At 42.6% G+C, this 26,171-nt stretch overlaps 1 protein-coding gene across 1 annotated transcript in view; it reads left to right on the top strand.

The window, feature by feature from the left end:
- Positions 1-2,897: 2,897 nt before the first annotated feature.
- tctn2 (tectonic family member 2) overlaps positions 2,898-26,171 on the top strand; it is a 30,023-nt gene continuing 6,749 nt past the window's right edge. The window contains exons 1-11 of the mRNA XM_084322688.1: positions 2,898-3,066; positions 3,241-3,357; positions 6,090-6,160; positions 8,361-8,562; positions 21,755-21,843; positions 21,971-22,170; positions 22,864-22,984; positions 23,111-23,267; positions 24,868-24,951; positions 25,265-25,393; positions 25,482-25,556. Coding sequence (XP_084178814.1) covers positions 2,970-3,066; positions 3,241-3,357; positions 6,090-6,160; positions 8,361-8,562; positions 21,755-21,843; positions 21,971-22,170; positions 22,864-22,984; positions 23,111-23,267; positions 24,868-24,951; positions 25,265-25,393; positions 25,482-25,556 — 1,342 coding nt within the window. The 5' untranslated portion in view covers positions 2,898-2,969. The remainder of the gene's footprint in view (positions 3,067-3,240; positions 3,358-6,089; positions 6,161-8,360; positions 8,563-21,754; positions 21,844-21,970; positions 22,171-22,863; positions 22,985-23,110; positions 23,268-24,867; positions 24,952-25,264; positions 25,394-25,481; positions 25,557-26,171) is intronic.

Consider the following 26,171-nt stretch of genomic DNA (forward strand, 5'->3'; position numbering starts at 1 on the left):
ATACAGTACAGCTCAATACATACAATTGTTAAGGGGATGCAGACCAGAGAAAGACTTTCGTCTTGTTTACATCAGGGTCCCCCATTTTCAATTCATGACTGAGCTGTACTATACTGTACCCATTCTGCAATATGTTAATAAAGTGTTCAATCAATCAATCACTTGGCCCCAGAACCTGGATAAACACTTAGATTCCCAAAAGTAGTGATAGACTGTAGCCTGTAGGTACCCAGGTCTGTTTGACATTTCGAACATATTTAAAGGAGATATTGAACGGCCCATTTTGTTAGTTCTTTTTTCAATACGTTGCTGCAAACTATTATTTTTTTTAAATATTGAACCACACAGACAGCAATCAGAATACTGGCATTTCCATAACGCTGTCGCAGACGCAGATTCAGCTGTTGTTGTGATGAGTCTGACGTAGCAGGGGGTGTACAGGCGCGTTGCCAGATCGGTTGGTTTTCCACATAATTTTAAAGCCTGTTTACGGTGTATTTTAACTGGGTTTTCGGCTGAAATACATATGAAATCTGGCACATCTTTCAACGCCGTTATAACAGAGTGCTGAGAATGGACGCACTTTTGAACTCCCAAGTGCTCCTAACTACTAAGTGCAAGAAGCCCAGATAAGTACTCGCTATTTGCATATCAATAGCGCCGGTCGTATTTAACACACCTGACGACCGGCGCTATTGATATGCAAATAGCGAGTGCACTCAGTTGATTTCAGGAACGCACCACACACACACACACACACTGCTGGTGTCGTCACTGCTGCTGGTTTAGCTCTAGATAAGGGCAAGAATGCGACCCCCATCTACTCCTCTTTGCATAATAGTAGGACAGGTAGTCAGAAGGGGGGGGGACATAACTGCATTCTGAAAAAATGGGGGGGACCCATTCCAATGTCCCCCGTGCCAAATACGCCCCTGCGCCCCACAACAAATGTGCATAACAGAATGGACAGAGGATGCCAAGTTGGTTCACTTGGTGGCTGATACAACCTGTCCTGTTTGATGGGGAAAGCAGATGGGAGAAGCAGATAGAAGGGTTAGACAAGGGAAACATATATACTGTGTGTGCAGGCAGCTCTCTGCACTGCACAGGTGAGGGTAATTGGGTTAACGATCTACCCACTCCACCATGCTCTTTGAGTCAGAAGACTCCCCATTTGCAGGTAGAGTGGGGGTCGTCACACCCTCCCCCTAAAGATAAGGGTTCTACCCTATTACCAAATTAAATTTTATTTTACAAACAAACTAACCCAAATGTAACAATAATATTTTTTCAACAGTTCTAATTTCAAATCACAAATTAAATCCTGTTTAACCCTTTGATCCATTCCCCTCACCATCCTGCCTCCGCTCTCAGCAACATAGGGCCCTAGGAAGCAGTTTAAGAGAGCAGGAGACAGTAGGGATTAGGGAACAGACAAAACAAGGGTTACACATTAGATAACAGCACACACCAATTTCAAAAATACAAATGTCTATAATCAAACACATGTGTCAAAACAGGGATATTTATCCACAAAGCTAAATGGCGTTTCCAACCAAACTATCAAGCATACCCCACATAGGTTAAGGGTTTAGGCCTCTTCGTGTATTATCAAAATTAGCCCTAGGCTTATAATACAACAGTCAAAGAATTAAGGCCAACATGCAAAGGGATAATACACCATACAATGAAACACCATCAAATCAAACAAAGCAACACAAATCATCTCCAACACCCCTGCTGACCGGTCACCCTTTCCCCTCACCCTCCTGCCTCCGCTCTCTGCAACATAGGATCCTAAGAAGCAAATTAAGAGAACAAGAGACAGAAGAGATTGGGGAACAAACGAGACGAGAAGAACACAGGATGTTAAAAGATGATGCACTTCAAAACAATGGAGTCAACCCTATCAGGTCACTCTACCATTTAAACTTAAATGGTCAACCATACCCAGACGCATGTCATTAGGTGCTGGAAAGTTGCGGGCACAACAACATCCATCTCAGCACAATGACCATAGAGATTTTATCTTCTCTTTTTTTTTCTCTTTCCAGTTCTCTTTTCCTTTCTCTTTCTTCCAGTTTTCATTTTCTCCTTCCCAACCATCTCACTCTGAATAGTCATGGGACCACCAACTTTCTGACCAAACCCCATAAATGTCTATATGAATTGAAAATGGGGGACCCTGATGGAAACAAGACAAACGTCTTTCTCAGGTCTGCATCCCCTTAACAATTGTGTGTATTGAGCCGTACTGTATTGTACCCATTCTACAATCTGTTAAATAAAGTTTTCAATCAATCAATCAATCCCCAGGTCATTAGGGCTAAACCCTACAGTATGATGTCATAATAGACCATTCTAGACCATTTGTGATGTCACAGTATGATGTCATAATCAAACATTCTAGAACATTTGTGTATCTATTCAACAATTCTCTCAGAAGATCTCATTGTGCATCTTGAAACAGTACTGAACAGATAGACTAAACAACATAGATTCAAGCCTGCATTTCTCAACCAAGGTGCCTTGCCTACCGTTTTTTCTGTGGAAAGAGACAATACAGACTATCCCTTTGGTGGCGGTGCACAGGCATCACCCACAATTGTCTAGTTTTTTTTATTATTATTTATTTTCAATTTATGTTCGAAATAAATAAACGCATTCATTCAAGATATCTGGCCTCGCGCGGATCTCACAGCTGTGCCCGCACAGTGCAATACTCCAATTCAGCCATTGGGTGGGTGGCGCTGCTGAGCGGCCCTCACAGCGCGGCCGTCAGAGCGCGGCCCTCAGAGCGCCGCTGGCTCTGCGGCTCTGCAGCTGCATACTAATGCTTTCCCACCCACCATCCCCTTCACGAGCTCCATGTAACGCGGAAGTGCAATGGTCTATGTCATTCGTTTCCAAGACACCTCGAACAGTTTACAGATATGGCGGCGCCCTGAGCTAAAGCCTGAACTAGGAACATGGCTACCACCTTGTTTTCGTCGTCTGTTTCATTTTCAGTTCACTTTGTATGCATATTTTTGTTCTTTTCCCCATCAGACACCAAAAGCATTGTCGGTAAGATCTTATCTCGCTAAATCCCCAAAAGTTGAGCAGAAATTGGCTCTGAAAACGAACGTTACAGTAACGTCACAACACTAGTATGCCAGCGTATTAACGTACTATATACATTTCTGGTATGTTTTATGTGTAGACCACTAATTAACGTTAGTTTACTCTTATGTTTAACAGTTTTCCAGCCATCATCTTATGTAATTGCAGCTGGACCCACGCTCTCAATTCACCTTCTTGGGAATACGTCTGGCATATCTCTGAATCTGAGGACAATTGCTCCATCCGAAACAACAGGTATTGTTAGGTTCACCTCGGCTATTGATCACAATAGCGTTGCAGTAGAAACACGTGACGCAAATCCCATTTGAGTTGCTCAAGAGCGCCCGGATAGCTCAGTCGGTAGAGCATCAGACTTTTAATCTGAGGGTCCAGGGTTCAAGTCCCTGTTCGGGCGATAGTTTTAAGTCATTCCTTATCATTACTATCTAAAAACTATCATATAAAACACATCGCTCTGGAATATGTTAAAGAACCATCAATAGCATAGTAGTTTCTGCACAAGAGCTGCCTTCCTACCTAAGTAGCTCTCCTAGATACAGACAGTTACATACACCTGGGATAACACTAGGTGTGCACCAACATCTTTATATAGAGATGCCCGTGCACACCCCAGTGCAAGAGACCTGTCTCAAACCCTGCCCTCTTTTCTTGATCCTCCAATCACAACTGTCGCTTACCTCGGACTTTGTCCGAGGTAAGCGACAGTTGTGATTGGAGGATCAAGAAAAGAGGGCGGGGCTTGAGACAGGTCAATTGTTAAGGGCATGCAGACCAGAGAAAGACGTTTGTCTTGTTTACATCAGGGTCCCCCATTTTCAATTCATAGGCATCAAATGTCAAGATAGACCGTGCTCTCAAAATTCGACACTGGGGTGCTGAAATCCCATTAAGTGATATATAGAAAAGAAGCAGTGAAGCTGGACCAGCACTCTCAGGTTCAAGTATTTAATGGCAGCCTGAAACAAACATGTTTCGGAATTCTTATTCCTTCGTCAGTGTTATAGCTAGCAATGCAAATGCAGTCAAGATGGTGGTTATATACACAGGTGGTTAATGACTTGGCAGGAAATGGCATGAATGAATGAATGAATGAATGAAAACTTTATTTAACAGATTGCAGAATGGGTACAATACAGTACGGCTCAATACATACAATTGTTAAGGGGATGCAGACCAGAGAAAGACGTTTGTGATTGTGTTTCCATCAGGGTCCCCCATTTTCAATTCATTTTTTTTGATCCACTTTTTCTCCCATTTTTCTATATTTTTCTCCCATCCCAATTTCGTATCATCCAATTCAACCCTCCCCTGTCACGAACGCTGTTTCTTGCCTCCCACAAGCCGGCTGCAATGTGGACTAAGTCATACATAGCACAAGTCCCCTCCGGTACTTGAGGTAACAGCAGTCGCATCTTTTCACCTGCGCAGCTCGATCTCTCAGTGTCGAGGAGTAATGCGTGGGAGGCTCACGCTGCCCCCGACACTTCCTGATTCTACTGCGCAGGCGCACCAACCGACTTGTAGGAGTCGCTTGTTCACAACGTTCGATCCCCACCCTTCAGTTTTCCCTCCCCGTAATACGGCCAATGTGTATTACTGCGGACGACCAGCTAAACTGAAAACAATGTGGAGAGCTGGATTCGAACACGCGAATCCTAGCGTCTCCACACTGGTGGCGAGTGCCTTGCCCACTACACCACCTAGCCGCCCCCCCATTTTCAATTCATATAGACATATATGACATACATGACATACAGATCACGGCGCAGGTGTGCCTGAGTCTATTGGTCCTCAATGACCAAAGGAAAGACCTATCAAAATAGAGTCTGTTAGTAAATACAAATTATACAAATATACAACGTATATAAAAAACAAAAGCAAAAGCAAAAATACATTACATTACCAGAAACTTGATATGTAACATGCCCGTAGTTTATAGGGCTAATTGAGCCCCTTTACTTATTTAAATAAATTTTTCTCTATTGAGAATCATAGGATAAACATGCGTACCAGGCATACCATCTATAGACCTAATATATCAACATACCCACTGCCCTATTCAGACCCAGATATTCACCCGCTCAAAAACCACCCACCCACAACATTCCCTCCCCCCCTCGACACCCTCAGACACACATTCTCCCCCCCTGTACCACCCTTTTCCCCTACCCACCCGCCATGAACCACCCTCCCACAACACCTCAAGAGCTCAAGAGCGCCCGGATAGCTCAGTCGGTAGAGCATCAGACTTTTAATCTGAGGGTCCGGGGTTCAAGTCCCTGTTCGGGCGATAGTTTTAAGTCATTCCTTATCATTACTATCTAAACGATAATATAAAACACATCGCTCTGGAATACGGCAAAGAACATCAATAGCGTAATAGTTTCTGCACAAGAGCTGCCTTCCTACCTAAGTAGCTCTCCTACTCCTAGAACCCCCCCCCCCCTCTACACACACAGAGACACTACCTCTGCGGCCAACAGAATGTACTGTAAACATGATTACTGCTTTGTTTGTTTTTATTGTCTACCATCTGTGGCGCTACTATATTTACACAACCCTGTGCCACTTCACAGCCTCCTGGTACATAATGCACTACTGGACACTCACAACTATGTTTTCCTTTAACATGACAGCTGCTTTTCATGCATAATGTCATAATGTACATAGTATTGTATAAACATAGTTGTCTTGCTCTGTCCTGTGTGTCAGACTGTACTTTGAACATCTGGATGTTGTGTCTCTCCACCACCACCACCATCACCATCACTAATCTCTGTGGATTTATTGTAACTGGCAAATTAAGTGTTTTTGATTTTGTCTTTCTGACTCTTAATTCTGATGGCTATCTAATAGTCTAGATAATAGTTGTAATTGTGACTGACTGGTTAAATTATTACTTGTTCTTGTTTTATGTCTATTCGTGGGTTGGGGGTATTTATTGTTATTATTTATGTATTTTACAGGAAGTCTTCCTCCACCAACATGTGTAGAAGAGCCAACACAGTGGGTTCTCACTACAGAACTGGTGGGGAAGGTGAGAGGCCTGATGTTTTGAATACTGATGTTCACTATGTACCAAAAACTATAGTTGCACCACAAGAGGAAAGAGGCTTTTATTGCAATAACAGAGTGTGCTACATGCTATAATTAAACCATGGTCTCTTGTCTTGCTGTGCCCGTTTTGTTATTTACTTGTCTATTCTCACTTAAAGGAACACGCCAACATTTGGGGTAATTAGCTTACCGTCTTCTCCAGAGAGAGAGAGACAAGAAGATAGATACCAGTTTGATTGATTGATTGAATTGATTGATTGAAAAGTTTATTAACAGATTGCAGAATGGGTACAGTACAGTACAGCTCAATACATACAATTGTTAAGAGGATGCAGACCTGAGAAAGACTTTCATCTTGTTTCCATCAGGGTCCCCCATTTTCAATTCATCATATGACACACATGACATACAGATAGACAGTACTGCTACATCTATACATTTATGACATACCAGATTTTCAAATACAGTACTGTTTGTGATACTATAAAAATCCAGAAAAAGAGTGTATATACATTTGACATAGAAACTGTGCATTGGAGGAGGTTGGATAGGTGGGGTGGGGCTGTACATTGGAGGTGGGGGGGGGGGGGGGGGGTTGTGTAGGGGGGACACACTGTACATTGGAATACTGACATACATTTGACATAGAAACTGTACATTGGAGGAGGTTGGGTAGGTGGGGTTGGGTGGGGCTGTACATTGGCGGTGGGGGGGGGGGGGGGGGGTTGGGTAGGGGGGGGGGGCACTGTACATTGGAATACTGACAAAGCCATGCTTGGTCTTTATTGTACAACTGGGTTAGGACATTTGTAGGGGCCAGTTTCTAATTGCAGTCTACCGTAGGTGTTCTTTGAGAGTGTTTTTACAGTGTTCCTTTACAGCTTTGGGTAGGGCGTTCCACATTGATGTGGCATAATTGCGAAACGTGTTTAGTCCCTTGTTTGAGCCGAATCTGGGTTTTACATGATTTGTGGAGCTCCCTCTGGTGTTGTGATCGTGGTATTCACTGACCTTTGGGAAGTATTTTGACATGTACATGGGTACCTTGGTCGTGTAGTGTATCTTGTAGACCAGGCCCATTGCAAGTTGCTGTACTCTGTCGTCTACTCTAAGCCATCCTAGTTTGGCAAAGTGTGCAGGGGTAAGGTGGGTTCTAGGAGTCAGGTCAAGCAGTAGTCTGACTAGTTTGTTTTGAGATGTTTGTAATTTGGTTTTTAGTGCCTTTGAGGTGCTTTGGTACCATGAGGTGCAAGCATAGTCGTAGTACCCTTGAATGAGTGCTCCTGCCAGAGTCTTCAGGGTATTCTTGTTTACCAGAGAGGAGATCCGGTACAAGAATCTAGTTCGTTGGTTGACTTTTTTTATTACATTGGATGCCATTTTGTCACAGGAAAGATTTGCCTCTAGGATGGAACCCAGGTAGGTAATTTCGTCTTTCCTTGTGACAATATTGTCACCCACTGTAACTGAGAAGCCGTCGGTCTTGCTGAGTTTGTTATTTGAACCGAAGAGAATGGACTCTGTTTTGCCCATGTGTAATGATAGTTTGTTGTCGGCGAGCCATATGCAGATTTTGCCTAGTTCCGAGCTGAGGGTTTTTTCAACCTGCAACAAGAAGATAGATACCAGTTTGATTGATTGATTGAATTGATTGATTGAAAAGTTTATTAACAGATTGCAGAATGGGTACAGTACAGTACAGCTCAATACATACAATTGTTAAGAGGATGCAGACCTGAGAAAGACTTTCATCTTGTTTCCATCAGGGTCCCCCATTTTCAATTCATCATATGACACACATGACATACAGATAGACAGTACTGCTACATCTATACATTTATGACATACCAGATTTTCAAATACAGTACTGTTTCCTCTCTGTGCGTTCAGTAGAAAGCTATCTGGTTGCATGTTAGCCTAGCTTAGCACAATGAATGGAAGTGGACAGTGCCGGTTAGCCTAGGCATTGTCCAACTAACGCCTCTCCCGAAGGCTAACTGGTACCGTCAACTTCCATTCATTGTGCTAAGCTAGGCTAACCGAGTGCAGCCAGATAGCTTTCTACTGAACGCACAGAGAGGAAACTGGTATCTATCTTCTTGTCTCTCTCTGGAGAAGACGGTAAGCTAAGCATGTTCCTTTAAGACATGCCTAATGTTTGTCCCTCCCTGGTGTTCCAGTCCGCAGTCCGAGTTCACCTGAGGCTGAACAGAAACCTGCATTTGTGTGGAGATAACGAGACGGACACGGACTGCTGCTCGAAGCCACTGTGTGTTCTGGAGATCCTCCAGCTGTCTGCCTGTCTGGGAGGCGCGCCCCAGGCCTTGCTGCTCGTCCAGGCCAAGATATACGCTCTGCTGATCCCCACTGAGCCCGTGTCCGGTGAGTACCAAAACACCTCACCTGGGATGACCATCGATCATCCATAGCAACACTATATTATCACCGACATCCAAGACTCTCTTGCTCTTGGTGCTTTTTTCCTATTTGCTAGGTTTTTAGTGAGTTTTTCCTTACCTTCGTTGGGGAAGGTCTGGGAGCAGTGGCGGCCGGTGTGAACTACATTTGGGTGGGCACGGGCAGCTGACCAAGCGAATACTGACTCATAACGTTACCAACGTTAAGTCGAGTTAATTCATATTACTACACTAGTACACGTATGATCATCAATCCAATAATATGAGAGAGAGAGAGAGAGAGAGAGAGAGAGAGAGAGAGAGAGAGAGAGAGAGAGAGAGAGAGAGAGAGAGAGAGAGAGAGAGAGAGAAGAGAGAGAGAGAGAGAGAGAGAGAGAGAGGATTTTTGAAAAACATTTATTTACATAAAATCACTACAAGGTGCGTCTCAGTACAGTTACATACATACACATTGTATCTTACATCATACATGTGTTCTTATCACTAAAAAAAAACACATGAGATTTCACAAAAAAACAGCGCTAAAAAAACAGCTGCCCCTCTACAACACAACAAATAACTTCCTTGAAACTCCACCGAAACACAAACTCATCAATATTATTCATTAAGGAATAAAACCTAAAATCCACTCTGACCCTGGCTCTTACCAATGCTTTAAACATTTGCATCAGCTCACCACCTAAGCCATTCTCCATTTGCATTTTCCTGGTTTTATAGATGGCCATTTTGGCTTGACCCACAACAAAATTCAACATTTGCCACTTCATTACATTGTTTTTTTTGTAACCAGCCCCAAACACAAAAGCTATCTCACTCCAATTCTCACCACATTTCAAAAACACAGTATTCAAATTTTCAAACAGACCTTCAAGTCTTTTGCACTCTAAAAAACAATGAAAAATCGTTTCTGGCTCCTGACAAAAAGGACAACAAATTGTTACAGTGGGGTTTAATTTAGCAACAAAACAATTAACTGCTACTGCTCCTTTCAAAATCCTCCACTGAAGGTCACCTGTCCTTTTATTCAGCGGTGGCTTATACAGCACTCTCCACACTGGTGCACATGTATCTTGGACCCTCAGTCTCTCTCTCCACACAGTGTCTGTTCTTCCACTCAATTGAAATTTATGCAACGCTTTGACACAATACTTATACAAATGTTTCCCATTTAACACATACAAGTTCGTAGGTAAAACATATGAAAAACCCAACATGGGTCCCGTCAGTCCTGTTTGATCAATGCCAATACCCAACTCAGGGAACGGATCCCCTTCGTCGGGACTCTGTTCCACTGGAGTATTCTCGTAACATGCCTCGTTCCTCGGCGCTCAATTTTCCAGTCCATGCATTTAAAATGTCTCTGGTATGACGGGATGGCCTCAGACCCAGTAGAGAAGCCACTGCCACCGTGTTATGAAGTCCTGGCCCAGCTACATCTACTATATGCCTCAGTTTTACTGCCCCCACTGAGCACAAACGCTGGACAATCCCAGGCCTACTATTGTCTTGAATGTCTAGCCGGGCCCCATAAATCAAAGGTTCTTCTAGCAGCCAGAACAGTGATGTTTCCAGCTCCAGTCTGTTCCATTTAAATAACCATGCTCTAAAAAGACTCTGATAAAAAGGAGGCATTCCACACCAATTTTCAAAATTACAGTTAGTTAAAAAAAGAGATGCATCCAACCCCACCCCTCCCACTCTCTTTAAAATGGAACACATTACATGTTTCCAGACAACATTGTCACCTCCTATTAAAAACCGCTGAATATGCTGCAATCTAAAAGCTGCCTTTCTACTCTCCAGGTGCACTAAACCTTGACCCCCCTCCTCCTTCGGCAGATAAAGTACACCCTGTAGCACCCAATGCAAATTGTCCCAGAAAAACCGAACCATCACAGACTGCACTTTTCCTAGTAATCCAGCAGGGGGCTCCAGACATCTTAGTTTGTGCCAGAGAGTTGATGCAACCAAGTTATTAATGATCAGAGCCCTCCCTCTGTAAGACATTTGGGGTAACAGCCACCTCCACTTGTTCAACATCCCCTCTACTTTTTCTACCATTCCTTCCCAGTTCTTCTGTACCATCTGATCATCACCTAAGTAAACCCCAAGGTACTTCAAACCCCCCCTCTTCCAGCATAAACCTCCTGGCAACTGAGGAAGACCTGTCGCCCACCTCCCAACTGCTACAGCCTCACTCTTTGCCCAGTTCACTTTCGCAGCTGACATCTTTCCAAAATTTTCAACAATGTTGCCCAAAACTGTCACATCTTGCTGATTTTTTATGATCACAACAATATCATCAGCATATGCAGATAAAATAAAATGTGTATTAAAATCAGGTAAAAACAGGCCATTTTATGTTAGAACGCACATTGTGCAACATAGGTTCAATGGAAAAAGCATACAGCATACCAGACATAGAACAACCCTGTCTTATACCCCGAGTTGCTTTAAAAGGTTCACTCAAAACACCATTAATTTTCAGCACGCTCTCAATGTCTTTATACATCACCTTAATCTTGGCAATGAATCCAGGGCTGAGGCCAAACCTTTCTAACACTTTCCATAGGTACTGGTGCTCAACCCGATCAAAGGCCTTTTCCTGGTCCAAAGAAACCAGACCCGCATCATAACCCGCTGAACCAGAGACTTCCAAAAGATCTCGAATTAATGACACATTGTCAACAATGGACCTGCTAGGCACACAGTACGTTTGTGTCCTATGGATGACCTGGTCCATCACCTTTTTCAGTCTGTTGGCTAGTACTTTAGACAGCAGCTTATATTCACAACATAAAAGCGACACTGGTCTCCAGTTCTTTATTTCTTGGAGGTCTCCTTTTTTGGGCAACAGAGCCAGAACTGCTCTCCTGCAACTCTGAGGCAGCAAAGAGTCCTCAAAACTCTCATTAAAAACCTCCAACACATCCTCCTTCAGTTCATTCCAGAAAGCTCTATAGAACTCTGGTGGGAGCCCATCTATCCCAGGAGCCTTCCCCCCCTGCATGCTCTGCAGTGCCACGTCCACCTCCTCTGCGGTCAAAGGGTCCTCCAACTCCTTATTGCTCTCCTTTGAAACAATAGGTAGACCACTGCAGAAAGATTCAAACGCTGGTTCATCCTCCTCATATTCACTTTTAAACAAGTGAGCATAAAAATCAACAGTCCTCCGCCGGATATCTCTCGCTTCAGTTAGAACCTGCCCTTTATCCGAACGGAGAGCATGGATGAACCTGCTCTGTCCATTCCTTTTTTCCAGACTGAAAAAAAACGTTGATGGTGAATCCATCAGCGCAACATTCTGAAAACGTGACCGGACCAGCGCCCCCTGTGTTCTAGTGCCCAACAAGTCTGCCAGTACAGCTTTTTTGAATTTGAGGTCTTCATTATACCCTCGATTTCCTGTGGACTCCGCAGAAGCCTGAAGCTCCACTATCTCAATCTCCAGATCTCTCATAGATTTGGTGATGTCACAAGAAACACAGAGCGTACTGTTGACAAAGCTGTCTAATCTCCACTTTCCCACAATCCCACCACTGTTTCAAGGATGCAAAATCCCCTTTCCTGGTTCTAAAAATCGTCAAAAAAAATACAAAAGTTTCCTTAAAATTCACATCCAAAAGCAAAGCCGTGTTAAAATGCCAGTACGCAGACTTGTGTTTAACATTTGCAATAAAAACATTGCATGATACCATTGAATGATCAGAAAAACCTACAGGTATTATCCTGCACTCCTTCACAGTACTAAAATGATGTTTAAAACAATAAAACCTATCTAATCTGGCCATAGAAAAACGACTCTCTACAATGAGTCCAAGCAGGGTACAAAATAGTCACACGCCCACCGCCACAGGCTTGTAGATATAATGTTTGGCCGTCATAAATTAAGGCCTGGGCGCCATCTGGCGGCCAACTAAATCCACTGCATGAGTCGGCATTAATATGATGCAGGGTGTAGCCTCCAGCTGAGCGAGAGAAATGTCGTGGGAGCGGGTGGAAGTTGCCCAATCTGGAACAATCTCCGGGGCTGCAGCTGGACCCTATTGGATGCGGGCGTGGTGAGTTGAAACGAAAGTGAAACTGTGTGTGTGTGTGAGATGCGCTCTGCTCACGAGATCAAGTTTGTAACATGAGACGCACATGAGATCTGTCTTCATCCGTTCTTTAGCCTACTACAAAAAAACCCTGCAATCGTGTTTTTGATTGTGCTCTGATATTTAATTTTGCATTTGATTTGACCAAATATGTGGAGGCATATTCCCGGAGTAGCTCCCCCGGGTCCCCCCTCAAAATTAAGAAAAACAGGCGACAACATTAACGTTGACGAGTCAGTTGCTACCACCAGCACCACCGATAACACTGCACCTGCTACTAGCGTCGGTGTAGTTAGGAAATTTAACCAGAAATGGTACACATCTGATTCCGGGAAACCGCGAGAATGGCTTAAATTTGAGGGGGGGGGGGGGGGTAAAGTTTTGTATACCATGTCGTGCCAAAGCAACGGATAAAAGAAAACGAAATTCATTTGTCATCGGGACGTCGGTGATGAAACTGGAAGCCATCAAAAGCCACGAGACGTCACGCTGTCACAGGGACTGCTCTGTTGTATACAAAGCACAGTCTACTCCGCTCCTGGCTGCTCCGACTGTTGACCAAGCTGTCAGAGTCGACTCTGGCTAAAATGCGGATACTATTCCGTAACGCCCACGCTATAGCGAAAAAATCAAGACCATACAGGGACTTGGATGTGCGAGTAAGTTTATTGTGTTTTTTTTATAACGTTAGTCCAGCATGTTCATATAGGTGTGTCGGCTTTCACTTTCAGCTAATTATGGTTGTAAAGCCTACCCAGTGGAATTGTTTACATAACAATGCATGATATTATATATTATTATATTATTATTCCATACAAGGCTGGATGCATTACAGACTCCGCTAACATCCCTTGTTGCCTTGTAGGTGGCAAGTATGGATTTGTTTATCTTGTTTGAAGTTGTTTTAATATGTTCTTTAATTCTTTTGCTTCCATATTGTAAATAAATTCGCAATAAATTATTTGCATTTAAAACTATTAACGCCGACTCATTCCTTCAGTCCACTCAAAATTAGGCTAATATTCCTTATGTTGTTTATGATATTAATTGAAAATAGCATACGAGAGTATTATATAGTAATAATAACACATGGCGATATACTAAAAAGCTATTTATAATTTTTGGCTTGTAAAAGATCTGGATGGCTGGTAGTTTTTAAAATCTACCAGCCAAATGGCTGGTAAGTCAAAAAGTTAAGTTTGTTCCCTGAGTCCAAGTGTATTGCCTTTCATGGATTCCCCTCCATACATCAATTAAATCATTATTGTTCACAAGCTGCTTCATAGCTTGTTTTGAAGCAGGATGTGGTTCACTGTGATTCCTATCCATCTGATCATTCTCCGTACAATTAAAATCCCCTCCCAAAAATAAAAAGTCTTCAGGCTCACACTGACCTAAAACAACTCCAATTGCACTTAAAAACTGAACCCTGGTAGATCCTACATTTGGAGCATAAACATTTACAAAAACAATATTAAAAAGCTCATATTTGGCTTTAACTACCAACAACCTACATCCACAACGAACGATTTTGGCATAAAATTCCTGGAGAAAAAGACAGCCACACCTCCACTACTGTTGCTTAAGTGGCTTAAAACAACTTCCCCAACCACGTCGGAGAAAGAGAAAAACGAATGTGGTGGCTAATGAAAACAGCCAGACAGTTGAAAATGGGTCAACAAGTGACAGTGGACTAGAGGGGGGAATCCAAATGTGGTGGATAATGACAACAGCCAGACAGTGGAGAAAGTGACAGCAATTGACAGTGAGATAGTGGAGGAAGAGTTGAATGTGATGAATAATGTAAATAGTAGGACATTGGATGACAACAGTGGTGGGGGGGGAGGATATACCTGAGTCAGTTGAAAGGGAGGGAAGTGACAATAGTGGCTCTCAGGCTGGACAAGGAGAGGAGAGTGTTGTCAAAGGGAGTCAGGAGGAGGTGGAGCAGGATGAGGAAAGAGAGTATTTGTCCAGTATGGAGGAGGGTGAGGAGGATGTTGAAACGAGTAGTGAAGAAGATGAAGATTTTCTCACTGATTCACAAGTGCCTGAATCACAACAGAAGAAACGGTATACAGTCAAAGAGATTCAAAAATTCTTGCAACAATCAAAGAACATGAAGAAAGTAGAAATTAGAGATTATTTTGAAGATGAGGAGATGTTTATTAATTCAGCAAAACTTCAAATGAAAACAAGGAATAAGGGGGGGGGGGGGTACACTTCCCAGGAGGTTTTTAGGTTGAAGAAAATTGTAGTGAAGCACAATAAAACACACAATGAAGGGAAACCAGAATCCAGGTAGTTTAGGACACTTCCAGTGTGTTTTTTTCTGTTGTACACTCCTTTTAGAGATCATGAGTAATATGAAGGTTTCCACACTCAATATAAATGGAGCCAGAGATATGAGGAAGAACTCTGTAAATTGAAGAGATGTGATGTAATGATGATTCAAGAAACGCACAGTGACCCTTTAAATGAAATTGACTGGAGGATGTTGGAAATAAAGACATTTCTGCCTGGTGTGGAGAGAGACTCCACAGCAAGAAAAACCCCATCCACACTAATTCCTGATTGAACCAGTGTGTGCACCTTGTCCAATGAATCAACAAAAATCACTACTCCTCCATTCATTCTCGCAGCTGATTTAATGCTTCTGTGTCCGACAATATTTCCAACTGCCAAACTGCAGTTCTCTACTGACACATTAGGAACAGATATCTTAATGCCATTCTTTCTACCAATTTTGGAAAAATCCATATTGGCGTTTCACGTCAGCCAGCAACACAGCCTGGCCGACAGCCAAACAAACAAAACACTCCCACTTAACCCTATACACACCAAAACACACAGCACACCAACACTACACCATAATACAATATCCCATAAACAAATTAACAAAATAGATAGATAAAGATAGAAAAAAACTCACTATACCTCCACACCTCCACACCTCCAATCTCTCCAATCTCATTCCCAGCATGCAGAGAGAGAGAGAGAGAGAGAGAGAGAGAGAATTAACTCAACTCACTGTTTAGTTGAAACGTGGTTGTTCTGAAGGGCCAGATTAACACTGAGAATCTACGTTTATTATTTTATATAACTTGTATATTATTTATATATATATAAGCTATATACCTTTAAGCCTCCGTTTGAATCATAGCATTATTCGCCCGCCTCATTGGACACCGCCCTTGACATTGGCGGCGCCAGCAGTCGCGCCCCCCAGACAAGTTCAAAGACGTGTCCGGGCAAGTTGAGACATGCCCTTGGCCAGCGCATTGATTCCGGACAAGTAATTCGGTTGCGCTCTAGAAATCACTCTGAGTATATATAGTGTGAACAGTGCGCGCGTGAACCTTGGTGAAGTGAAGTGCGAACCTAACCTAGCAAGCAAGTGTGTGTGAACTTAACGTAACGAGTATCAGAACACGAGGTGAAGTGTGGAGTAACCTAACAGCAGAACGATTGGACATGTGAGCAGTGGAAGCCTACCCGCGGTGTATCGTTACGTATAGCTAGTAGCTCCTTAGATACGACCCTGATATTGTAGAACCATTGTTGGTCTATTATAGTGAATTGTGTAAGCGAAGTACCGTGGAGAAGAGCATAGTTAATACCATTGGCGTTTGGATTTAACTACACCTGAAGACCTGCATCGGGCTAGCTTCGAGGACGAAGCTAGCTAGCTATCATCACTGCCGTCGGGCTTTGGATTAAGACAGACCTGGGCATTGTACGGCCCGCGGGCCGGATCCGGCCCGCGGGATGATTCTGACCGGCCCGCGAAAGATTACATGATAATAAAAAAAAATTAAAAAAAAATTAAAAAAAATGTATTTTTTTAATATTTTTTTTTATTTTTATTTTTTACTTTTTTTTTCATGTCAACGTTCACACGCACAGTATACGCTTAGGAGACATGCTCAGAAGATGTTGGTTCTCTTTGGATCCACCTACATATGTGAACAGACATTCTCAGTCATGCCGTTTACCAAGTCCAGGTACAGATCCTCTCTCACTGATGAACATCTGGCAGCTGTGCTTCGCATCTCCACCTCAGACATGCAACCTGACTTTGATGGACTTGTTAAAGCTCAACAGAGACTGGATTTCTCACACTGAATGAAAAAAAAGAACTGAAGAACACTAAAATGTGGAAATATAACAAGTGAAATGGGACACTTGATATTTTTTTTTCTTTTTTTTGCACAGTTCTGAAAACATAAAATGTTTAATATAGGCATGTAAAGTAAAAAAGGCTACAAAACTGGGACACTTTTCTTTACACAGTTCAGTGACATGTCTTGTTTATTTTTGCTATAAGATGATGTGATGTCTTTAGAAAGCTAAGAAAATCCTTGTTTCAATAGTATATGAAACTCAAAAATCCCATTGTTATTAATGTTTCACATTTTGTTTATCATTTTGGAAATAAATTCTATTTGAATAAATTATATTTTTGAAAGCTATAACCTCACCTTTTAATTGCCAAATAATAACATACACTCTTACCAGGGGTCAAAACAATGCCATTTACTGCTTTTTATATAGAAATAAAATTTATATTATGCATAATTGAGTTTGGAATTTTGGCCCGGCCCCCCAACATATTTTCAGTTGCTCATTCGGCCCCCCGGGAAAAATAATTGCCCACCCCTGGATTAAGAGCTATTACCCTGCTATCGAGCACTTGGATTACAAAGACTGGATCCGTACGAGACCCCTTTTTCTTCAGTGACCAGCAGGAGTGTCCGACTATTCTTCAATTCCTCTGGAGCTTACCACTCCGTGGGGGAAATCACCAGTCTCCAGCTATACCCCTCGCTTGCCCTGTATTGCCATCTCACTCCATGCAGCGTTCCGGTCGAGTATTATTAACCTAGGAATTATTCATTCCCACTGACTTTGATACTCTGACATTCTACTATCATTCGCCATAAAATAGCAACGTACTAATTTCAGTTGTATATTGATATTGCTATTAAAATACTGTAAACGTGATCTCTTTGTCCCCGTGCCGTCTATTGAGTGTCTGCCATATTTAACTAACTGTACTGTCTGGCAAGTAATAATATTTAGTAGTGGTTTAATCTAAACAATCTTTAATACAGTCAGGGTTTTGTAACCCCTCAGTTACAGTGGTAATAGACGCTGCTTGCTTAGATGATGATAGATCGCTTGAAAAAGCGCCAGGCTTCCATCATAATACATCATATTTCAACGCACAGCGCGTTACGCACTGATTGGCTGCGACGGATGTAAGGCGCTATTGCGTCTAGCCCGAGAGAAATGCGGCTACGGAAAGAATAGACTCCTATTGCGTCTAGCCCGAGAGAAATGAGTCACTTCCTGTTAACACTTTGGCTGCCGGAAGACGTTTTTAGGCGTCCTTCCCCGCCATGCTCAAGTTGCCGAACTCGTCTTTGATATCAATATTTCAAAAATCTGTGATCGAAATCATATTTTCTTTCCGGAGCCCTGAGATGTACTGGTGAGCTCCCATCAACTGTTTAACGGTTCGAGAGCGCCATCTGGTGGCCGATCGGCAGATCGGCCAAGAGGGAGGGGCTCGCCAAACAGGAAGTGCTCATCCTATGTGCTCTGGGCACTCGCGATCGGTAGCCGGACTCCATCTCAACACACTGGATGATCAATCGCTCGCCCTAACTCAATAAACAACGTTATTTGGACGTATATAGTAGTATACAACCTGGAAATGGTTCTTCAGGATAAACATCCCATAATCGAAAACGGTCTACACCACGCTGATCGTCCAACGGCGCGAGGAAGATACGGTAAGATTCAGCGTTATTTTTGAACGTGTTCGATATAAACTGCTCTGATGAACATATGACCCACACTAGATGAATGATATAACGCTGCCCACGGAATTATAAACGATCCCCCGCCCATCCGGTCATCATCAGATCATACGTAGATCATTCTAGAAGTACGTCCAGTTGAAATTTTTTATATCGCGCCGATTGCCATCAAACTGTATTCCATCATCAATATAATGCATTTGGGGCTATAGATCACGTTCTGGAGAAAGCTGCAGAAAGAGATGAAAACATACTTATACATTAGACCATATTTTACTATGAATATGTGAATGAAAAAGTTTAACGTTGCTACACAATGAACAATACATATAGGACTTTGAATGGGCCATAATAATGGCAATTTAGCAATAGAATTTAAAAAGTTATAGCCCTGCAAAGAAGGGGTACTTATCCATAGACTAATAGAGCTGGCAACCTATGGTATATCATGAATTTAGCCTTAGGCAATCAAAGTGTTAAAGAAAACAATTATTTATATTTGATATATTAACCCTTTCTCTGCCACGCTTATGTACATCCTTATACCATCCTCTGCCAGCTCTATTTGTCTATGGAGAAGTTCCCCTTCTTTGCAGGGCTATAACTTTTTAAATTGTATTGCTAAATTGACATTACTATGGCCCATTCAACGTCAATTATCTATCGTTTAGGATGTAGCAACGTTCTACTTTTTCATTCACATATTCATACTAAAATACGGTCTAAAGTATAAATATGTTTTTATCGTTTTCTGCAGCATTCTGCAGAATGTGATTTATAGCCCTAAATGCATTATATTGATGATCAAATACAGTTTGATAGCGATCGGCGCCAGATAAAAAATTTCAAATGTACGTGCTTCTAGAAGTTACTACTTATCATCTGATGTTGACCGGATGGGGGGGGATCGTTTATAATTCCGTGGCCAACGTTAGATGATTCATGTAGTGTAGGTGATATGGTCATCAGAGCAGTTTGTATCGAACGCGGTAAAAATAAACGCTGAAACTTACCCCAGTCTCCTCGGGCCATTGGGCGATGAGCGTGGAGCAAAAAGATTGCTATTATGGGATGTTGAAATATGCGATCCATCTCCAGGTTGTATAATAGTATATACGTCCAAATCATGTTGTTTATTGAGTTAGGGTGAGCGATCGATTATCCAGTGTGTCAAGATGGAGTCCCGGGAGCTATAGCGAGTGGTCAGACCGAATTTGGATGAGCACCAGTTTCCGTTTCCGGTTTGCTGTTTGGGCGATCCGCCATCGGCCACCAGATGGCGCTCTTAAACCGTTGGAGAGTTGAGAGGAGATCAACAGTAGATCTCAAGTCTCCGCGGGAGAAATATGATTGCCATCACAGATTTTAGAAATATTGATCTCAATAACGTGTTACGGCGTCATTGGCAGATTAAGCATGGCGAGCAATGACGTGTTACGGCGTCCTTGGCGATTAAAGGGTTAACGTTATATTGTGCATTGGAAACACAAACATACTTAAAACACATTTATAGGGCCCAAAAAAAAATCTTCTTCTTCTTCTTCTTTTAACTAGGGAGGGCGGCGCTCTAGCGCCCCTATCGGCCGGCCGCCACTGTCTGGGAGTGTTGCATATTTGGATTTTATGGTGGATTTTGTTCTTGATTTATTGTGATGTTTCTTCTTGACTTGTTTAAAGATGACTTGTACAGCCCATGGGGGCATTACCTTGTGATTTCGGGCTTTATAAATACATTTGATTTGATTTGATTTGGGAGGGACTTAATGCAAGAGGACATTATTGACCGTATTCACACTGTGGCCATTTTGCACTTAATGCAAGAGGACATTATTGACCGTATTCACACTGTGGCCATTTTGCTCTTACGTTATGCTCGGGTTGGGTTCTTTTCCACCCCGTTCCCACCTTGGGTCAGTCATCCAGTTAGTGGCTCAAAGTGGTATCTCGAAGTGACGTAATAACATTAACAATAATAATAGATTCGATTCATAGATCAGATTAAAATGTATTGTCATTATACAGCACAAGTACAGTACAACAAAAAGAAGTTTGGCATCCAACCAGAGTGCAAATGTAACAATAAAGTGCAATAGTAATATACAATGTACAGGTAATTATACTAGGTATAAATTAGTACTACTAGTAGTAGTTATTATATCATAGAGAGTTATGGGTATATATATATGTATATTATATATGTACAAGTATATACAATTGATCAGGTACAGTATAATGTCGCTGTTCTGTTATTTCATTGCCTTTTTTCAGTGCTAGTTGAGTGACCAAGTTACTTTGGAAAGGAAAAAAGTTGAGAGACCATTTTACAAATCATACAGTGAAATGTTGTTTTAATAAAAGGGAGCTGAGTTTTTATACCTGAATATGCAGGTATATTCAGACAAATATGTGTGTGTATATATATATATATATATATATATATAATCATCTTCCTGAGGAGACTCGGGCCCTTCAACGTGTGCAATAGACTGCTGCAGTCATTTTACCAGTCTGTAGTGGCCAGCGTCCTCTTCTATGCTGTGGCATGCTGGGGAGGCTACATCAACTCAAGGGACACAAACAAGCTCAACAAGCTGGTGAGGAAGGCTAGCTCCATGGTGGGAGTCGAGCTACCTAGACTAGAGGTGATGGCAGAGAGGGGGATGAGAAGAAAGCTGGCTGCCATCATGGAGAACCCCTACCACCCCCTCTACGACGAGCTAGTCAAGATGAGAAGCTCGTTCAGCCACAGACTCATACCCCCCCCGACACTCAACTAACCGCCTCTGACAGTCCTTCATACCAGCGGCCATCAGGCTCCACAACAGGGGGCAGCGACTGCTGCCAGACATTGACCTAGGACTAATAGGAACCCAAGGAGGACAATAACACTACCTTAGGCATACTGCACCTTATGTGGATACTGTGATACTGTGAATAATGTATATTTCAGTGGATACTGTGATACTGTGAATAATGTATATTTCAGTAGATAGTAAATTATAACACTACCTTATGCATACTGCACCTTATGTGACACTGTGAATATATTTTTCAGTTAGTTAGATAGTAAATTATATTGACCTATTTGTTTACACTGCTTGTGTTGTTTTTACTACCTGTACCCCCCCCCCCTTCCCCCATGCTGCTATGATGCCTGAATTTCCCCAAGGGGATCAATAAAGGAATATCTTATCTTATCTTATCTTCTTCCATTCTGTCCCAAACAACTTAACAGTCATTCCCAACCAAGTGTACCAACCGCTGGGCTCCTGTCCCTGTGATCTCACTCTCAGAGCCTGTGATGTTCGCTGCTGCTGTGACAAGGTATTCACTTCAACACCTAGTCTGTCACACACGTATTCTGCAGTAAGGGCACAGTATACTGTATTTGGAGACATAAGCCTATTTGCTGACCATGTTCCTATGTGAATGGGATGTCACTCTTTAACAGGACTGTTCACCCGAAGATTTAAAACTATTCGAGTCCCAGTGTCTCCTGGGACCCTTTGGTGGGGAGGTCCCTCCCACACCGGACTACCAGTGCTCCGCACAGTCCGCTGAGAACGCCCCGGATTGGTTTCCCTTCCTGTGTGTCAACTCCTTGCTTGAGAACAACCCATACCTTGGACTCTTCTACCAGGGGGAAACTATGTGAGGACAATTGCAGTGTGACATGCAGTACATTCCTTTTATGAACCGAATTAATATTAATTAATAACAGGGTTCGCACAAGGTCCTTGAAGTGCTTAACGTGCTTGATTTTTTACAAAAAAAACTCAAGGCCTGGAATTCCTTGAAAACAGCAGATTTTTTAACAAGGTGCTTAAAAAGTCATTGAAATTCAAATCAACCATTCGCATTGAAAGTTTTGTTCATCCATGATCAAATTGTTCTGAATCAAGAATTCTATTTTTAGTGTAACTAATTGTGGGAAATTGGTTTTAAGCCATAACTATTGGATCCAACATTTCTTTCTATAAAAAACAGCATTTAAAAGTGAATTGTATCCTTTTAAATGTCCTTTTAAAATTAAAAATAGTGCTTGGAAAAGTACTTGAAAGTCCTTGAATTTAATTTTGCAATGTCTTTTAGTGTTTAGGATTCAGTTCCCCTGAAGATCCAAGTCCAAACAAGAAGTAAATCCCTGCAGACACAGGATCACCTCTGCAGTGATTTATTTTGTTGACTCGGGTCTCGCGAAGGGTCATCGGGACCGAAACGTCAACAAATACATCAATTCAGAGGTGTTTCTGCATGTGCTCCGGAATTGACTTGTTTTCTTTGGTCATGTTTGTTTGTAATATTCCCAGTGGTGATAATAATAATAAACCGTATCACCTCCAGCACACCAAAGCCTGGGCCTTCATTCCAAAGACCAGTGTTGTCAGCACCACTACCCACTAATGACTACCGCCAAGGATATCCCATATTCACCATGACTGACCGGTTCTTCACTATTCCTCAGGTTAGTTGTGTGTGTGTGTGTGTGTGTGTGTGTGTGTGTGTGTGTGTGTGTGTGTGTAGTTATATTGTGTGTCTGTCTTGAGCGTGTGTTTCTTTTGCCAATGCCCTCCATATTTTCTTTCCACAGAGCTCTCTGATTGGACGGTGTGTGGACAATGCCCCTGTGGCGTTTCTGAGAAACTTCAATGTAAAGTGTGTAACTCCACTCCCTTCTTGCCCAAATGGACCTCCATTACACACGGCACCAGCTGATTTGAGGGTTGAAGTGAAGAATGGCCAAGGGGGTATGTCACGTAAAGACCATGCTGTCTGTTTGGCTGTGATCACATTTGCATGTTCACTAAGGTCTCTATAAACTTCTTTCTCTACTTGAGTTGACGTGAAGTTAAAATTACTCTGTAAGTGAAACCTAAACTTAGCTGCTGTCCGCAAGGACATGTTCAGTTTATAATGTCTGACTTACACGCTTGAATAACATGCTTCGTATTTTAGACTCAAAATCTTACAGTCACTCTACCATCTCTGGGTGTGACTGTCTCTGTGTCTCATGATGAGTGTGATTGTCTCTGTATCTTGATGGGTGTGACTGTCTCTGTGTCTCTGTCTCATGATAGGTGCGACTGTCACTGTCTCTTGATGGGTGCGACTGTCTGTGTCTCATGATGGGTGTGATTGTCTCTGTGTCTTGATGGGTGCGACTGTCCGTGTCTCATGATGGGTGTGACTGTCACTGTCTCTTGATAGGTGCGACTGTCTCTGTGTCTCTTGATGGGTATGACTGTCTCTGTCTCATGATTGGTGTGACTGTCACTGTCTCTTGATGGGTGCAACTGTCTGTGTCTCATGATGGGTGTGACTGTCACTGTCTCTTGATAGGTGCGACTGTCACTGTCTCTTGATTGGTGCGACTGTGTGTCTCATGATGGGTGTGACTGTCACTGTGTCTTTTGATGGGTGTGACTGTCTCTGTGTCTCTTGATGGGTATGACTGTCTCTGTCTCATGATGGGTGTGACTGTCACTGTGTCTCTTGATGGGTATGACTGTCTCTGTCTCATGATGGGTGTGACTGTCACTGTCTCGATGGGTGTGACTGTCACTGTGTCTTATGATGGGTGTGATTGTCTGTCTCTTGATGGGTGTGACTGTCACTGTCTCTTGATGGGTGTGACTGTCACTGTCTCTTGATGGGTGTGACTGTCACTGTGTCTCTTGATGGGTGTGACTGTCTCTGTGTCTCTGTCTCATGATGGGTGCGACTGTCACTGTCTCTTGATGGGTGTGACTGTCACTGTCTCTTGATGGGTGCGACTGTCTGTGTCTCATGATGGGTGTGACTGTCACTGTGTCTTTTGATGGGTGTGACTGTCACTGTGTCTCTTGATAGGTGCGACTGTCACTGTCTCTTGATGGGTGCGACTGTCTGTGTCTCATGATGGGTGTGACTGTCACTGTCTCTTGATGGGTGCGACTGTCTGTGTCTCATGATGGGTGTGACTGTCACTGTCTCTTGATGGGTGCGACTGTCTGTGTCTCTTGATGGGTGCGACTGTCTGTGTCTCATGATGGGTGTGACTGTCACTGTGTCTTTTGATGGGTGTGACTGTCTCTGTGTCTTTTGATGGGTGTGACTGTCTCTGTGTCTCATGATGGGTGTGATTGTCTCTGTCTCTTGATGGGTGTGACTGTCACTGTCTCTTGATGGGTGTGACTGTCACTGTGTCTCTTGATGGGTGTGACTGTCTCTGTGTCTTGATGGGTGTGACTGTCTCTGTGTCTTGATGGGTGTGACTGTCACTGTCTCTTGATGGGTGCGACTGTCTGTGTCTCATGATGGGTGTGACTGTCTCTGTGTCTCTTGATGGTTCTGTGGCGTGTTTTTCAGGTTTCGTCACAGTGGACGTAGTAGATGAAGTGGTTGTTGACCTGAGTCAGTTCGTCTCGAACAGAGATACCACTGCCTCTCCAGGTAGGTAATACACTTTAAAATGACTTGATTTTTTCTATTATTATTTAAAGTGTTTTTTTACTTATTTGTTTCACAATATCTAACAAGACAATACAAACATGACAAGACCAACAACAACAAAACATTTATTTTGATCATTAAAAAAATACTAACATATTTAAAGTTACAAATTTGTTTGTGCTGTCAGGCGATTACATTTTTTTTAAAATTGAGTTAATTTTCATAACGCGATAATTTGCTGTGTAATTAATTAATCTAATTAACGCGATAAACTGACAGCCCTAACATTTTTATGTGATCACATATCTTGTAGCTGAAGATGAGACGCAGGTGTGTGAAAATGTCACCTTGGCCTTGGATTACAAACTCTTCTGGCAAGGAAACGGCCTCATGAGTATCCTGCTGACACGCACCGTTGGGACTATCCATTTGAACACCAGTGGTAAGGTCCTCCGGTTTTTACCCATTACTTGATTTATGACCATTGAGACTTTAATTCTGATGGACTATGTCTTCTGTCTTCCTAACAGGGGCTCTGACAGCGAGGTATTCTGCAGTGTTTCTGAATGGAGACCCCATGGGTGAGCAGAACTCAGGGAATCCAGGTTAGTGCAAGTCGAGCAGGTCTTTCTTTGTAACTTCTTTGTGTCCGACTCTTACCACCTAACTTGCACAGACTATGACGTATATCATGCCAGTTAGGGTACCTTATGTATACTGCACCTGTGTATACTGTATACTTTACTTACTCATAGTATATATTCAGATTATCTGAATTGTTATTGTCCATATTTATTGTAGTAATGATAAGGAATGACTTAAAACTATCGCCCGAACAGGGACTCGAACCCTGGACCCTCAGATTAAAAGTCTGATGCTCTACCGACTGAGCTATCCGGGCGCTCTTGAGCAACTCAAATGGGATTTGCGTCACGTGTTTCTACTGCAATGCTACTTGACCTAATGATACCTGTTGTTTCGGATGGAGAAATAGATTCAGAGATATGCCAGACGTATTCCCAAGAAGGTGAATTGAGAGCGTGGGTCCAGCTGCAATGGACCTGTCTCAAACCCTGCCCTCTTTTCTTGATCCTCCAATCACAACTGTCGCCATTACATAAGATGATGTCCGGAAAACTGTTAAACATAAGAGTAAACTAACGTTAATTAGTGGTCTACACATCTTGCCTATTGATCTTACCGACAATGCATTTGGTGTC

The sequence above is a fragment of the Notolepis coatsorum genome (assembly GCF_963971535.1).
Source record: "Notolepis coatsorum genome assembly, chromosome: 10".
Taxonomy (NCBI): Eukaryota; Metazoa; Chordata; class Actinopteri; order Aulopiformes; family Paralepididae; genus Notolepis; species Notolepis coatsorum.